The sequence below is a fragment of the Prinia subflava genome, chromosome 1 (genome assembly GCF_021018805.1).
Source record: "Prinia subflava isolate CZ2003 ecotype Zambia chromosome 1, Cam_Psub_1.2, whole genome shotgun sequence".
NCBI classification, from domain to species: Eukaryota; Metazoa; Chordata; class Aves; order Passeriformes; family Cisticolidae; genus Prinia; species Prinia subflava.
In genome coordinates, this window is record NC_086247.1 from 36,466,906 (window position 1) to 36,485,584 (window position 18,679).

Genomic DNA, 18,679 nt, shown 5'->3' on the forward strand with positions numbered 1-18,679 from the left:
AAATAAATTATTAGATGAAAATCAGATTTAGGAGGTAAACTTGCTTCAAGATTCAAACCCCAAAGATTAAGAGAATTCTTCCTATGACATTACAGAATCAAAAACTTTATTCTAATTAGGACAATTTAACAGAACACAAACATTAAGCATTCTACAAATGAAGAAAAGATTGCTGAAACAGACGACGGAAATACATTTAAGGCTTACCCAAGGTTATGCTATTGAACTAGAGCTTTTTGTTTGCTGAAGCCTTCAAAAGAAATTTATATGGGAAGGAAAGTCAGGGACATTGCTATATTGTCCACCAAGAAAGAACCACTTAATAGGAACTGAAAGGCAATTTTTTTTTCCACCCACTCTTTTGAAATATCCGGTGAAAGTTGGGTTCAGGTAGGAACACTAGAGTTAAGAGGTTTGTAAAAATCAAAGGCAAAATTAAAACACCAGACTCCTGGACAGAAACAATTTAAGGAGGACGTTAACAAAGAAAGTTCAGGATTATGTACATCTAATGACAAGACACTAGAAAAGAATGGAGAATAAGGAAAACTCTGAGTGGATATAGAGGACATATGTAGTTATGAAAAATCTCCTTGGTTGTCAAATATAGATCTATGAAAAGTAAATCAATGTTTCTCCCTTGCCTTTACTCTAAATTAGAGTTTATGTATCCCAAAGGACGTAAGCAGTCACCTAGATGACATCTAGAGATGATAAACAATAACCTGCTTCTTATATTTCTTTTATAGTTCAAAAACAAGCCCATGTTAACACATCTATCTAAGTAACATCTACAGAGGACAGGCTGGATTGATGGGCCCAGGCCATTTTTATGAGTTTTGACAAGGCCAAGTGCAGGGTTCTGCCCTTGGGTCACAACAGCCCCATTGCAGCTCTACAGGCTGGGGCAGAGTGGATGGAAAGATGCCCAGTGCTAGAGGACCTGGGGGTGCTGGTCAGCAGCAGCTGAACTTGAGCCAGGGTGTGCCCACGTGGCCAGGAAGTCCAGTGGCACCCTGGCTTGGATCAGAAATGGTTTGGTGAGCAGGACCAGCAGAGCCATTGTTCCCCTTCACTCAGCACTGGTGAGGCCACACCCTGAGCGCTGTGGTAAATTCTGTGCCGCTCAATTCAAGAGGGACATTGAGGTGCTGGAGTGAGCCCAGAAAAGAGCAACAAAGCCAACGAAGGATCTGGAGCACAAGTCTAATGAGGACCTGGAGAAAAAGAGGTTCAGGGGAGACCTTCTCAGGCTCTGCAACTACCTGAAAGTAGACTGCAGTCAAATGGGGATCGGTCTCTTCTCCCAGGTAACAAGTGACAAAAGGAAATGGCCTCCAGCTATGCCAAGTGAGATTTAGATGGGATATTAGGAAAAATTTCTTCACTCATAGGGTTGTCAAGTATTGGGACAGGCTGCCCACAGAAGTGGTAGAATCACTGCCCTTGGAAGTGTTCAAGAAATGTGTCCATGTGGCCTTTGTTTAGTGTTAGAATTGGCACTGTTAGGTTAATGATTGAAGATCTTGGAAGTATTTTCCATCCTTAATGATTCAAGGACTTACAATTATCAAGTCCCATAAGAAACACACATCATGCTTAAAAATCCCACGAGATTCGGCATCAAAATTTATGAGAATAACTTCTTCAAATTCTACTGTCATCAACAACAGATATCTTGTAGTTTCATCAAGGTCTAGGACTGTCTCATGTGCAAATTATTACCAAAAAAGGTACTTAAAATTGCATTTTCTTCTTAACAAGCATCGTCTTGGAATGGAAGAAAAAACCCCAAGCAAACAACCTATGAATAAGTGCAAAACTCCCTGAAAAACAGTTTAACTGTTTTCAAACTGTTTAACTGTACTTAAAATTGCATTTTCTTCTTAACAAGCATCGTCTTGGAATGGAAGAAAAAACCCTAAGCAAACAACCTATGAATAAGTGCAAAACTCCCTGAAAAACAGTTTAACTGTTTTCAAAGTAGACATCAATGAAATAATTAAACCTTCATCAGAAGACTGATAAAATGAGAGATTTCCCCATATATAGGAAGAAATCCTTACTTGTCAATTGTTGGAGGTAAAATCCCAAAGGATACACTACAGCAGTTAAAACATTGCATAGAAATTTTTATCAAAAAACATAAATTTTGACCTTAGCAGGCAACCAATATCTGACAGTAGCACTAAAATAAGTATAGTGCTTCACATATGGGTCAAAATCTCTACACAGCACTCATCTCAGTAGTTAGAAGTTGCTGGGCAGACAGCAGATGTGGTTGTTCTAATGTCTAAACAAAAATACGATTAAAGAAATAATCAAAATACATTTCACTGCACTCTTATCAGAAAGGCATCACATTTTCAAGGAAGAAAATGAAATACCAGCAACATTTCTACAAAAGGAGCATAATAATCACTACAAAACATATCCAAATGTCAATAAGTGGATAAAAAAATCCCCTGAGTAATGAAATCTACGTTCACCCTAACCTGCAGATCAGTTGTCGTACCTGTTTACAACCAAACCACAACTCAGGGAAATTCCCTTTCCTCACTCCATGAACAATTCAACTTATTTCAGAAACGCAAGGTTAGAAGAGATAACTAGATAGTCCTTCCTGCTCTTCTATTGTCTCATTCCTTATTTTGTATGTTCTTGGTTCTACAGGTAAATACCCATGACTTTTTCAGGCCTTTTGCTATGGGCTTCAGACACAAACCCTAGGCATGCAGGATTTACCCTCTCTGCATCTCTAGCCATTGCAGCATGGATTCCTGAATCACAGGAACACTTTTTCATAGCCAAAAGTCTCTTTGGAGAAATATTCCAAGCTACTTGAGTTACTCACCTCCTTGCCATAAGCTGACATTTTGGGGTTTTCTTTCCTTTTAAAAAACTTCAAGATCCTCGAAATCAAGCCAATGAACTCAAATATAACTGTGATGTTTGTATTAATAAATTTATCTGTGCAGCTCTTAGTGAAGCAGATATATAATATCCATTATTCCCAGAGCCATTTAATACTGTTATTAAATGGATCATTAAAAAAACCCCACAGAGGTATTACCTCAGTTATTTAAATCAATGAAGAAGATGGCATTCTCCACTCCAGATATAACATAGAATTTTGCATCATTAGGGGTAATAGAAAAACAGTTCTGATTGAAACACCCTTCTTAATGATGCTCGTTGTATATAATAAATTGAACCACTATAAATGTCACCTGAAAAGATATAAAATTCAACTTTTGCACCATCTGGAATGTACTCCTTGATTAAGTTGTTCAGCAATGTGATTGTATCACCTAAACAAACCAATTAACATCAGAATGACATATTTTGCAGTTTCACTGGCATTTATCTGTGTCCCATTTATTCTACATATGTTTTTTCCCAGAATGACCTTATGCTCAAATAGTGCCATGAAGCTAATGCATGTTAACTCTCTTTTCAATAATAAGCATATTTTTCGTTAGACCTCACACAATGCAACACCTTTATGCAATAGAGTAAAACAGAATGAACAGCAAATTAGTTTTGGAACATGAAATCTGGAACATCAAAGTCTCTTCAGCTAAACAGCCAAAAAGTCTCCTCAGCTAAAATAGATTTACACCTTTTTGCTCCTCAATTTCCTTCTTTTCTTTTCTTTTTTTTAAGAGAGCATATATTAAGTCATTTTTGAAAGTCACCTTTTTTGTCTGAGAAATTTAAATTGCAAATGAAAAGAAAATACTATTTTCCATAGCTTCATCATTATGAATTCACAGTTCATAGCTAATTCTTCTCTAACTTCTCATGGAAACAGTCATTGTAATCTATATAGAAACTACCCCACAGATTTTCTGCTCCTGCCTGTACTGATATCAGCCTAACACAACATCAAAAAATACTGTTTGCAAATACCATTGAAAGGCACCCCAACAACATGCTAATCTATGATTAATGGTACCTAACACCAGCCAAGGCCAGAGCTATTATTCTAAAGTGCTGAAATGTTGTTTCTGTTCAATATTACACTTCATAACTTCACAGTAAATTGGTTTCCAGGTTTATTGCCAAAGTAATTAAAAATTCAAAAGGTTGCTGTTTGAGCAGAACATTATGGAAAAGTATTAAATACAACTGAACCTGGAGATTATTTCTCTATATAGTGAGAGAGCAGCAGGATGGGAGGAGCGACTTGAATAAGGAAGGTCATATTAGAAGTTCATATTTTAGCAAACACATTTCATTGAAACCTCTACTGTAGGAAAGGGCACAAGAAAAACTAAAGGGAAGCAACTGGTTGTAAACCCTTATTTAAAAAAAACCAAAAAAATTACTTCTGAGACCTAGTTGAAAGAAAGGCCAAGGGAGTTAAATGGATTATATGATGCAAGCATTAAAACTTGTATTTGGTCTGGTTTTGCTTTATATTATCTTAACATTATTTACTAAAGTACTTTTTTAATACCAGAGAGAATTCTGGAGCATTCCTTACAAAACAGTAATTTTTAAACCCTATGGGCATAACAAGGTAGAGGAAGACGGAGAAGGTGAGAGGGCCCAAACCTCAAAGAAACAAATCTGACCTTTGCATCAGGTTTAATTTCTGCAAGTTGAATTTTACTAGTGTGTATACTCAGAAGAGATTATATTTAACTACTGCTATAAAACTAGTCATTTGTAATGTCTAGAAATTGTAGAGGGCCTACAGGCACATCCAGTGCTTCAGCATGATCTGTCATGCACATCTCAGCTGGTAACAGCTGATGGCATCACCTGGAGCAAACAAACACCCAGTAGTAAGGAGAATTATAAGTTAAGGGTGTGCAGTCTCCCAAGAGAGATGGTGATCAAATGGATGTGATGATGAATAAGAGGTGTGTGGGAAGAAATTCTCAGCTAAGCTGTACAGGAATGTCTACACTATGTACAGCAGTGAAGAAATACACTGCTATCACTCTTGCTTTGCTCTCAGTGAAGGCAATGATTTGTGTTCAACTCAAAATCCATCAATTGAACAGACAGCACACGAGTTCTGTCTGTAACAGAGATCTAATCTCTACCAAGAGTGAGCAGCAATGACATAGTTGTCTCCCTCTTGCTGTCACACAGCTGAACAGTAAAACCTCACCTGTGCACACCCAAAACCTGCTGTCAGCCTCCCAGGAGACTTCACTGGGGTGCCCTATTTTCTGTGTCCCTACACACCTTCTGGGGAGAAAAGCCAGAGACACCTCAAGCTCCCCAACTGGAATGACAGTCACGATGAAATGTTTAAGACTCTTAATTAAGATAAGGTTTTGAGTCTTCAACTCAAATGAGTACTCATTTTTTGAATTAAAAGACTCCTACCCTAAACCATCCATGGACACTCACTAGGGTTTTTTATCGTGACAGAGGCTTGTTTCTATAGATCAAAAATAATGGGATAGGAGAGTTGTCTATTACTAAGGCTTCATAACAGCTTTAGATCCTCTTTAGTGTCCTTATTATTAAAAAGCTGTTCCTGACCTCCAACCAAATCTTCTTTGCCAAATGCTCAGCAAATTATTTCTTGCTCTTCTTCCCAATGGATATGAAAAAGACCCTTCCTCCACATAAAAGTCACTTACGTGTGAGTAGATGCACAATGACCTGTCCTCTGCTTAGACTAAGGAAGTCCTTTATCCTCCATCTATTGATTTTCCATATAGGTTTTATGAAGGTTGCCAGCTTTGTCCCTGAGCTTTTTAGAGTGGGTAATTCTATGGAGCTAATTATGATGATAATTAAACCAAAATAATGGTCCCTCAATGTTTTCTCACTTCCATCAGCACGAGTTAGAAAGAGAATAACTTTTTCTTTCATATTGTTAATGTAAACTTAACCAATGTCCTCATTTCACATTAAAAAAATGACACAAGCCCAAGCATACACCATAACATCTCTATTAATACAAATTACCATGGGTTCTGAGCTTAACTTACTCAATTTAAGATGATTAGATATAACTGGACAACAATTAAGGATTGACTGACATGCACCAGATGGAATAAATTTGATTTCACAAGTAGCCAGTAAAAAGTCCACATAATTAACCCTCATTCTGATATACAACATTTTGTTGGGAAAAGAGCACTAGATTTCCAGTTTCTCAGCATTTAAATAATTAAATTATTGGTCCATTTTTTCCTTAGATGGAAGAAATCATTAATTTTACAGATAATTCCATCCTCCCACTGCAGACACATATAATAATTCCGCCTGTAGTTCTGTCTCCAGCTTAATAAAGCTGGATGGGAGCCCTACAAACTTTGATCATCCATTGACCAAAGTAAATATTACTAGGAAAAAGTACATGAAAAAAATATGGTTTCCTTAAATGATATAAGCAAAATTTCCTTCAGCTTCAGGGGAAAGGCTAATGAAGTTGGTGCCACAGGCACATCAGAGAGCTCACATCCACTCAATATGTGAAACTAAGGACAAGATAATAAACACAAGCTGTTTAGCAGTGATTTCCTGCTGAATATATGAGTGTGTGTCAGGCAAATCCTTGGCCAAAAAAAATGTGAAGAGTCAATTGACATAGAGCTCAATTTTGAGAGCAAAACTTAAATCCAGAATGAGGCACAGTTCACAGCAAAGACGCATCCCACGGAAAAGCCATGCAGGACAAACAGAAATATCCTAGAAAAAGAAAAGAGCTCATCAATGTTCCCCAGCTGCTTAGGTAAGGTACATGAAACAACAGGAAAGGTGTACACAATACCAAACACTGCTATACATTTACCAAATAAAGTTTTTAACACCTGGAAAGAAATTCCAGTAACTCACAAATACAAAAGCAGTACAAAAATGGTCTATCAAAAAAATTTGGAATTCCAAATGATAAATACAAATGAATGCAGCTATTTTCATACTGGATCTGAAATACTGGAGGGATGTAAACAACAGAATTATTAACTGTTCAATCTTTGAAGACTTCTTTGAACAGAAGTACATAACACTATGTATTGCTGCAGATGGGGAGCTGGCTTATACACATTAGAAATTATGTGGTCCATATTTAAGCACATGCAAAACTTCAGAAAAACAGTTTGTATTTTTGTCTACATGCTTTAAATTGCCTATACTCTGGAATGTGACAATTAGAACTTATTTTCATTTCAAGACACAGAATGAGATGAAAACAATTAATGAGCTTATGTAGGGATGAAGCAAGCTGTCATCCTGCAGTGGAGAATTAAAAGGTCATGTTATAATAACAGCTTTGTTCCTCTCATATGGAGTGGTTAACACTAAAAATTATGTTTCCAATTACAGAAATGTAGTAAATGAAAAAAGACAGGCAAATTTCATTTATTTCATATGAGCAGTTTCACTGCTGCTAAAATCAGAAAAAATAATTAATACAAATAAAATAGGTGTATATAGGGATATTTCTTTTATTTCTGATCAAATACAATTTCTTTAGCCCTGAAAACAGCATTACAATTTTATTTGCGCATCTGTAACGTAGGTGAAAAAGGATCTTGACCTCTGTGTTGTTTACAAGGCAGTTAAAGAGGAAACAGTTGCTCATTAGATTTTTACTGACAACAGCCGGCTGTGGGAGAGCTGTGTTTATTTCCCTTTCGCACCCAAGATGACTTGAATCTATATCATCCTTTTCCCAGGGGGCTGCCTTAATCACCATAGTGTAGCTGTTGGAGGGTGCTTCCTTTATCAAGAAAATTATAACTGAAGGTAATTGAAGGGAAAGTGTTTCAAACTTTCACAGTAAACAGGCCTATGTTGTCTATGTCCTTCTTATTCTCATTCAAATTTTTCATTAACTGCAGTGGAACTTCTTGGCAGAATTCAAACAGTGACTATTCAAAGGAGATCCTCCTACCCACTTCAGAAATAACATCTGAGCAAAATTTCAGCAGTGTTGGGTTTCTATTATGACACTTGAAAAGTCTGTCTGCATTGTATGCATACTCCATGGGCAGACATTGAATTAAAATTACTATTTATTATTGCACCAAGTTAGATTTTTTTGAAGCATTCATGATTGAAGACTTAATAAACTCACGGGACTTCAACCAAGAGCTAACTCATTCTGGTCAGAGCAAATACAAACATGGTAGTGCTTAAAAACAAACAAGCCAACAGAAATCAGACACCTGCCAGACTGCATCACAATTTTCCCTGATAGTATGTCAACAGAAGTTTAAAACTGTAATCAATCTGTATTCATTTCAGAGACACAGCTTCTTTTTCTTTTTTTAATTGAAAAATAGAACAATAGGAAGAGAAAAAAAGCAAATACTGCCTGCCAAGATTTCAATGCTGAATAAACAGCCATACTTGGAAAGCTTGTTACGGTGTTTGATTTCCCAACCACACTAATGTACTCTGATAACAGCACTTTTCTATCATGTCTGACAGCACAGGAACATATTAATGGAAGAAAGGATGAATTTTTTAAAATAGCATCTTGGATAAAATGTGGGTCCCAATTAAAGTTGGTGTGACATATTAAGCAAATGGTAAATACCCAGGATTTTATGCATATGAGGCAAAAAGACCTTAGCCTCTTGATGGCCTCATCAAAACTAGCACAATTATCAGAAGGAACAATAAACAGACCCAAAATACCGTGATGTACTGAAGAAAAATCTTAATTCTATCATTGCTAAGTCGGTCTCAATACTCATACCTCTGGCATGATTTATACAAGAGCAGTTAACTTCCATGGAAATAATTTTGTGTCTATCACCTTGTTGAGAAACACTTTTCAAATGTAATTATAAACCACATGATAAAAGTTCCACAAAAATGTTGAGATTAACTGAAGTATACACTAATAAAAGGAAATTTTGTCAACTGCCAAATAGTATTTTTGCTACTACTTCTCTGCATTGTGAATCATCACACACGTTAAGTAAGAAGAGCATAAAGTGAAACACAGAAGTGAAATTGGAAGATGAAGGATTTCAATTCATACCTGCTGATTTATAAACCTCTTAACTGAGGATATGATCAGAATCCCTTGCAAACAAATTCAAGGATCAGGCTAAAAGCTTTGCTTCTCTTCCTAGGCCCTTAGATAAATATATTACTTATACATAAAATATAATAGTCACTACAAAAAACAGGACCCAACCAAATAAAAGTATACAACCTTTATGTATCATAAGAATGAACCATTATTTGGCTATTCATAATTTCTATGTGTTGAAGAAGATTTCTATCTTCTGTTCATCTACTAGATTTTTAAGTCAGAACATACCATTAGGATAAATTATTTTGAGCTATGAAGTGTACTAATTTCTTTATCAAGCCTGTGACTTCTCATGTGCTATGTATCTGAAGGAAAAATAAACGGTTGCAGCTTTTCATTATGAAATTTTATCACCAAAGGAACCTATCACTGAAAACTTAAATTTAAATGGCATTTCTACCGAGTAAATTAAATCCTATTTCTTATTAGGTTGGTTTCATCAGTTTTCTGTTTGTTGTCAACCAAAAGCTAGGAGCTTTAATTCTAGCAAGCACACAGCTCATAAATGTTCCACTCTGGACTGAGTGGAATAAACAATTCACAGAATCAGTGGATGGGTCAGGTTGGAAGGGTCTACCATGGGTCATCTGGTCCAACCTCCCTGCTCAAGCAGGGTCTTCCCAGAGCACCTGGCACAGGATTGCATTCTCTGAAAGCATTGCATGAATTAACAATGATGCAGTTCATATCACTAAATCTACAACCAGTAACAGTGGCATTTATTCTGTTAATAATGCTGGGATCATGTGCTATGGCTATACTGTGCCTGGAATCATTTAAATGTGGTAAGTGTGGTAAACCAAGATCTATATCATCTGCATCCAGTAGAGGATAAAAACCAGCAGGTGTTGTATAAAACTCCCTGCAGATACAAAGCTAAACATAACCTGTGCTAACATAAGTGCTACCTTGAATGAGAGCACATATCTCTCGATAATTCCAGCAAACATTTCTGCTCTAATCAGAAGATGGAATAAAGAAGTGGTGACCTAGAGCACTAAGTGTCATATAAAGGAAAGTTTTATTCAGATGTGACTGAAGTAATCCTTTGCCATTTGTTCTTTTTAATAAAGAATTAACATTCTCACTGTGAGATCAATTTGCTCAACAAGTTATTACATTAACCTTCTTAGTAATTTTCTTTCAAAGCAGTTTTAGAAATTCACACTTTTTTCACACACTTGAAAATTCAACAAAAATGACATTGCCTGCTTTTCAACAATCAAAAAGGACCTCAGATTTACAATTGAATACCTTCCCACCTCTCACCTTGGGATGGTACTTCAGAAGGCAACTGTAATTCAGATTCATTGCATTTATGTACTTCAAACCTGTGGCTATTTACTAGCAGGGAGAGGTTCAAACCTTACAGTTCTTGTTGGAGGGAAACTCCAAAGGTCAAACTGTAAGTTCAAACAACCCCATTTTTCATCTGTGGTTCCAGTCTTCTAAAACCTGAGAGTCCTTATGTTGAAACACCCTCCCATAAACCTGAAGAAGGATAAGTGACCTACCTTAGAAAGCCCACCTACTTCCAAATAGAAGCAGATAATGAAAACATTCCAGGTGACCCACAGGGCAGTCCACACCGTGTACTAAACACAAAGCCAGAGGAGAGCAAAAAAAGAGAGAAAAATAAAACGTGAAGATGAAATGACTTCATACTGAGCAGATCAATAATAAAAAACTGATATCAATAAACATTGTTCTTCTGGGAACAGAGTTCAGAAAAGCAGCTCCCCCTGCAGAAGTCCCCTAAGAACCACCGGAAATTAAAAATTCACTATTCATTGTTGTACTAAATAAATACCAATAAAACAGATTTATTCTTTACAGTTTTACACTATCCTACTGATATCAATTAAGTCCAAAATGCTGACTGAAACACTGTTTCTGAGACAACTCTGAGTCATTTTAAATCATTATTTAGCTCTCTTAAAGGAAATTTCAGATAAGCAAAATACCTTAAATAAGTACATACTATTGAAATAACATTTATATATCATGAATAAAGGTGCAAGAAAAAAACCCCACCACCAAACAAAACAGAAGATCTATTGATCTGGTAATCCAGATATTTTTCTTTTTAAACATGTAGGTAAAGTGTAAATCTGATCTCTTGAGAGCCTTTCACAGTAAAATGTACTTTATTACATTAAAATCAGCTCACTACTTTTCCAAGTTTTTTGCCATGGATCTGATCCTACAAAGCAAACTTAACAGTTGAATGTATCCATACCTCTCCTGGGTTCTCTAGCATGGTACTGACCTCGTACACCACCCAAAGCATGAATGGGACATTAATTCATCAACTTGAAATTATCTTTTGCATTTTAGCTGTCAGCACAAGAGACTGGCACCATTTCTTCACAGATGCACTGTTTGCTGACATCCAGCTGCACACTATTCCCAATGAGCTCTCCAGGCACCCCATCTCAGGAGCATTTCATCCTGAGGGGCCCAGTGTCCACAGAGCCATGCTGGAGCCTCATCCACCAGAACAAATGCAGCGAGCAGCAGCACTGCCACTTTACACTTACACACTTAGAGCCTTGAGAACTGCTGCTAACAGCTTCTGCAAGTCTATTTAGCTGTCCAGGTGAGGGTTAGTGTCTATTGTTTTGCTCCAATCATTAAAGCTCCACACACTGATCTACAATGCATTGCACAGGTGCCATCAGTTTGGCTTTCCTGGGTAGTTTTGGGTTTTGTTTCCCTCTTCATTCCTCTCCCTGTCATGTATAATGAAAGGTTCAGGCAAAGAGGATTGAATTTTTCCCCTCCTTGATTACACCCCCCTGCATAGGTCCATTTCTGTACACCAAAAAGGTCAACTGCTTTAATATAACTTCTTCTAAGCTATGTAGGCTGTTGGGCAATGGCCCAAGAAGTAGGTCATTGAGAAACAAAACAAGAGTAACATTCCTGGGCTGCTTCCTCTGTCTTACACAGAAGGGCAGTGTGGCAACTTAAGGCTGGGTTATTATAAAATAGACAAACCTGTTGTGGTCTGTGAGCAATATGAGGTCTGTATGACTATATATGACCATATATATATGTATATATATATATATATATGACTCTATATGACTAACCTAGAGTATATCACATTGTACTACATTTGTTGACTTTGTAGTAACTTGATGTCATCAGCTACTGATTTTCTAATGTTTATATTCAGAACATTACGTGCAGGGAGTTCAAAATTAATGAACAACTCATACAATCCCAGCTGCATGTAAAAACCAGAATCAAGACTGTTTGGGAGTATTCTCCTTTTTAAGAAATATTTTTTTATTTCTCCATGAACTGAATCTGTCACCACAACAAAAGGAATTCTGTTTGATCTGTCAGGCCAAGCCAAATCCGTTAATGCCCTCATTCTGTCCCATGGGCACCAATGACAATTCTGTACTGTGCAGACAAAAAACTGTCTGAGCCTGCTTTCCCAGGCCAGGATATGCTGTTTTACAGAGTTAGGACCAGATTGGCTCCTGATCCACCATCAGGATTACTGAAAGAGAAGTGCAGGTGCAAAGCAGGTGTGCACCTTGAAACCCAGCTGCTGTATGGAGAGGCTCTTCCTACACTCTCACTGAGCTGCAGAAATCTAAATTTGAGCTCCATTTGCTTTGTAACTATAATAATTACATTATATTCAGTAATTAGCACTATATAATTTTTTTTAATTAGGAAAGTTATTGTTTTCTTGGATATTCAAGGAGCAAATTCTTTCCTTTCCTAGTTTTGTAGGTACTTAAGGAAAGGTTATAAGACAGCAAAGACAAGAAAGCAGAATTAGGAAATGTCAGAATTTGGGCTGTGCATGCTAGCCTGAAGTTTCTATTTTTTGGCTGTGCAATGCAATGCAAAAATTAATAAAATCATCACAAATATATTTTTATTTTAAAAGAATCTTACCTCCCCTAACACATTTTATGAACAGCTAGCTCAATACTTCTTTTCTCCTTGTCACTCAGACGCTGCTCTGAGGACAGAATATCAATTTCCTCATGAGGTTTACTAAGATGCTCATCGCTGTAATGTGTGAGAGCTGCACAAACATTAACTAATTTATTTTGTGTTATAAGGGAATGATACAGCTCTCAGAATGCAAATGATGTTCTGATACATGCAGAGATTACATTCAGATAGATTCAGAAATATTCATACATTATAAGCATCCAACTTGAGGTCCTTAAAAATTCATTTTTCAGAATGCTTGAGGTTATACACTCAGTTTATTAACTCAGTGCTCAGCTCCCTGTGGCTGAACATGCAGCACTTGTGCAAATCAGACCACAAGGTCTCAAGACAAGAATCCAGAATGCAAGGAGAAAACAAAGCATGTGACAGGTTTTGTTAAAGTGACTCAGTGTCAAAAGAGGTTTCAGTGGTTGAGAGCAGAGATAAAACTCAGCTACCAAGCACAGCCTTCTCAGCAAAGGCAATCTTTTTTTTTCTTGGTAGCACGTGCCTCACTCTTCCCATTGTCTTCTGTTTTCTGAAAGTCACCAAATGTCTGCCCTTTCCACTGAAAATGAGGCAACAATATAAGAATTAGTAGCTATCTGTATAGTTCAAATCTGCAAATATATAAAAGAATATGCAGTAAGACTGCTTAGAAGGGCTTTAATGGCAACTTTTCTAAACTTTTGAGTATCTCTTTCTGAAAAAATTGTAATGCTTTCTGACATTACATGCATTGTTTAAATTTATATGTATATACCTTCTAGGTTAAAAAAACCCCACCAAGCAATTATGTGGCATCACACTTGACATGCTTGAGTCATTAAGAAAGGTGTAACTTTTAGAGCCATTATGCAGATTTCCTCTTTTTGCTAGCAGACCAACAGCCCAAAATTCCATCCCTGTGTGAAGGGACATGTCATGCACGCTGGCAATTTCCTCTCAGTGTAGGAATGGTTAAGGTCTGAGACAGCAGGTCCACACTGACCCTCAGGTTTCACTTCCCTCGTGAGGCAGCTAACCTGTTTCATGATCTGGCCTGCCATTCGACCTCTCCCACTCCATGTCCTGAACATTATGCTGCCCATCCTGCTGGGTGTGCTCACTCGTACTTCCCCACACGCAGCAGTTCCTGCCTAGTTCTTTGGCCACCCACATGCTGTCCACCCTAGCTCAGCTGGCCTCATACCCAGTGTCACAACCCTCCCCATATCTGGCATGAAGACGGAATTTTCCACACAGGTTGAATCAATAAGAAGAGTTGGTATTTTTGCTTTATACCCCAAATGATGCACCACTTAAAAATCACCTGGACATTTTTGTAACAGATCCCTTCTAGAGGATGGACCTAGCACCAGGTCTTTGCTTATTTCTCCCCACGATGCACTACATCTTTTCTTGCCTTTGGTCTCTTGCACTAAGGATTGTATACGACACGGTGTGAGGAAGTACGTGAAGCCTTATCAATAATGTGGAGGGAGTAGTCATTAAACCTTACAGGTTAAACATCTAATAAATATCCCCTTTCATATGTCGGCCTCTCTAGAACAGTGAGACTTCTATACCTCTTGACTCCACAATCATATTGAAACCAATGCAAAGATACATTTCATATATGAATGAAATACAAACATCTCTAGAGTTAAAATATTTGCACTGGATGGATACAATGTCACAAGAACAACTTGTTCAGGTAAAAGAGAAAAAAGGGAATTTTCTAAGCTTGAATACTACAAGAACTGTGTGATAACTTTAGCTTTAATGAATAAATTATCTCAAGAGTATATTTAAATCTGAAGTGCAACAACTACTCTGACAGTGTCATTCATGGCATAAGGGAGTGAATGTTGGTTTGGGGATACTTCAAGGGAAAGGAGCAACTACTGAGTTGTCAAATCATCCCCCTGTAATACCTGGATCAGTACTTGCAGAGCCTTATTAGCCATATTTATGAAAGATGGCAAGGGAAGTGACATAAATCAGCTTGATGGAGCAGTAACAACACAGGACTTACAAGGAAGGATATTCAACGAGTAATTTTGGAAGCCTAAATATTTCACATGTGTTTTCACTGTGTGTATAACATTTGCTTGAATACTGAATAAAGTATCCTATATGGCCTTTCCTCTGCTGTTCTGATTTTTTTATTTGTTTGAGGGTTTTTTAAAGAAACTCTTTCCTGGCTTTTCAACTGTATCCATTGCCTATATATCATATTATTTAATAGAATACATTAAGGCAAGTAAAGCAGATATTTCCACCATAGATTCTCCCTATTTAACTGTATTATTTTAATCCTTCATTATTTATTAACACTTTTTTTTTTTGAGCCTGGCTTTTGCAGTTTCAGCTATATGACTCATCATTCAGAAGTCTTTTGAAGTCCCACATCAGAAGTAGCAGAGGGAGAAAATCCCCAACGTTAACAAGTATCCTGTCATCATCATTAATCAATTTTAACAGCCTGAAAATCTTGCTGGTGATAGCAAGATCTATTGAGAAAGGAAAAGCATGAACCAGGAAATGGATCAGAGCAGAGCTCTGGAGTTTCATGACAAGAATGCAACAGTGTAGTTAGAACTGAAATTCAGCTGTTTCTTTCTTCTTTGCAAATGTTTGGGTAAATTTCAAATGAGCTAATCTGGGAAAATTAGGAATCAGCTCTGCACTTTTATGCCCCCTGGGAACTTGCACATATTTAATTCAGTCACAAAATATTCAAATACTGAAAATAGTACATCCGCTTAGTGACAGGACAAATTGTTCACAACATTTATCTAAATTACTAATTAATACAAAACCTATTAGAAATAATTATTGGATTTAAACTAATTAGGACACTTGGAGTCAATGCTGTCACTCCCTCTTTCTCTCTGTTTCCTAAGCTCTGAGGACTTGAAATTTTAAGTATGCACAAGTGAAATTACAGATTTATTTCAGAATCACTATCCATATTATCCTATATCTGAAGGACTGTAGACAGTGAACATGATCCACTATCTTTAACTACGTGGAATGAGAATTCTGTTCTACAGAGATGCCTCATGTATCAGCCACTGAATGGCAGCTCTTAGAAAGTGGGGCATTTCTTTTGGTAGAAAGATCTCATGACAAATTTTATATCACTCAAACCAATTTCTTTATTCAGAATTTTAATCTACAATGGCTATGCTTATGGTGCAGCTTATGTGGTCACTAAATCCTAGTGATAAACTGGCCAGCCTGGGTTCAATGGCAGTGGAAGAGTCAGAAGCAGATAACTGTGATTGTTTTTATCAGTTTCTATTGCAGCCCTCACTGAACTCCTTTGGCTCTACGTATTTGCAACAAAATCCTGCTCAGTTGTGCCTGCAGAAGCAGTTTTATATTTGACTGCAGAACAGATGCGCTTCAAGTTATAGCCATACATGTATTACATTTATTCACTTACTTTCCCATTCCTTTACAGATTTTAAAATTTGAGGAGACTAAACATGACAAACGCAGAATAGGATGACAAAGTGAAAGCTTTTGTGCAACTTGACTTGTCAGGGAAACCTTCAAGCACAGACTTCATTGCACAGAAGATAGATTAAAAACATTCAATTATGGTTAAACAATGGCTCTAGAGCTGGTCAGCTGAAGTCAAGATCACCACCACAGTGTGACAGATTATTATGTAGACAATTTGTGTGCACAAGTGCCAGATTAATTTTGTGGAGATAATTTACAGAAGTAAACCATTGCATTTGACATGATTCTCTCTTTACTTTAGTTCTTTAATATTGTGATGGGATCATCTGCATTAATTAAGCTGATTTCCAGAGAAGCCTTCTGGAAAAGACAATGGATACTAAGCATAAATTTCTTGAAGCAATTAGTTACTTTTCCAGCTAAACTGGATTAAATTTAATCTAAATCAGAAGATTCATCAACCACAGTACATAAAGGCATGACTCAAAATATTTCTTCAGCCACAGACACACTACCAAATTCTTTGGATACCAGCCACTAACAAATCCAGGGGCTTAGATGTGGTTGAAAGTGGACCCATGAACATGGAAGGCCATGAAGTTTCTCCATAAATTTGAAGCCTAATTCACTACCCAGAGCCTTGGTAAGAATCTCTCTGCATTGTGTTTAATACTGAAATTCAGGACACTAGTGAAGATTTGCATTAAAACAGACTTTAAATTTGAAGTCAGCAGTAGAAGCTTACAAGGTCGGCTGTCACGTTTGCCTTAGTGAATACAGGCAGTATGCAGCTGGCACTGGTAGGGGTCTTTATTGTCAGTATCACTGACTCCTTCTGGGGCTTCTGGGGACAGTGGGCAAAGCTAAATTGTCACTGGCACAGCTCTAGGAAGCCCAGCTTCTGGGGAGCAGGTGTTGATATTGACTGGAAGATCCTCAGGCTATGCTCAACAAGAACTTCAAGCTGGTGTAACCCTGCACTGCCGTAGAAAGACTCCATGCACTTTTCTCCTTCCTCTGGCTGCTTGTTCCCATTTCCCCTCTCCCATCTGCTGGAACAAGTAAAACATATCAAAGAGCTGAATACATTTAAATTAACATCAGTAAAGAAAATAGTTGCTTCTAACCTGGATCTGTTCTGGTGTGCCAGTTTACCAAGTGGTTAAACTGGTGCCTGTGCTGGTGCAAACAGGGGAACAGCACAGAGACTGAGGGCAGCAGCTGAGCAGAGGGAGAGTTGCTTATGCTGGCTTGAGGTATTCACTGAACTCAGCCTGAGGGCAAGGCTAGGCATGAGGCTGAACTGACAAGTTTGGAGCTAGCAACAAGAGAAGTCTTGCAACTCCTCCTTTCCCCTCCGCCTCCACATTGCTGTTCATAAACATGCAGTCCCAATCCCTGCTTTATGCCAACCTTGGCAACCATTGGCACCTCACAGACTGGATTCAGGTCACCAGTTTAGCAAAAAATTCTCCACTTTTTGCTAGGTTGGTTTTCTGACAGCTTAGAAATGGAACTGACATACTGACAGGTCCAGTTAACTCCTGCCAGAAGTGGGTGAGAGGATCTGGGGAAGTGTTCAGCCAGGGAACAGAGGGAACAGGAGGACATGACAGCCACCCCGTTCTGCTGATGTTGAGTTGTGAGGTCAGTTACAGACACCTTGTGTTACAGACACCCTTCAGGCTTCAGGATTTGGCTCGAACTATTCCTGCTTCACTGTAAACCCTGTGTTAGTAAGGATATAATCACAGATTGCTCAGACAGGTAGTGATGGGATGAAGAAATGGGTAATCACAGAACATTCTGAGCTGGAAGGGACCCACAAGGATCATCACGTCCAGCTCTTCAGTGAATGGCCCATACAGGGATCAAACCTATGACCTGTGGCATTATCAGCACCATGCTCTGACCAGCTGGGCTCTAGAGCCTTGATCCTCCCCAGTAAAGAGTATTGGCACCTGCTGTAACCAGAGCTCCTAAATATATGCTTAAAGATAAATCAGAATATGAGTTCAGTTAAATCAGCATAAAGTACCTTGCTGGGGAGGCGTTTCTTTCTTTAATTATGTTTTCTACCTCTACTTTAAAACAACTTTTGTATAGCCTAAAATGTTCAATTACGTTGGAAAATATATAGAAACAGTCAACATCTGTTGCATTTCATTGGAAAATTAAAACAGATCTTGCATCATTGAACAGCAGTGCTGAACCTGAGGGGCAAGAAATTTT

The 18,679-nt window shown here is 37.7% G+C and overlaps 1 protein-coding gene across 3 annotated transcripts in view; it reads right to left on the bottom strand.

The window, feature by feature from the left end:
* The window catches only part of NKAIN3 (sodium/potassium transporting ATPase interacting 3), a 339,304-nt gene that overhangs the window by 158,010 nt on the left and 162,615 nt on the right, over positions 1-18,679 (bottom strand). For all 3 annotated transcript variants that reach the window (XM_063393405.1, XM_063393401.1, XM_063393396.1), the window contains exon 3: positions 10,540-10,620. In XM_063393405.1, coding sequence (XP_063249475.1) covers positions 10,540-10,620 — 81 coding nt within the window. The remainder of the gene's footprint in view (positions 1-10,539; positions 10,621-18,679) is intronic.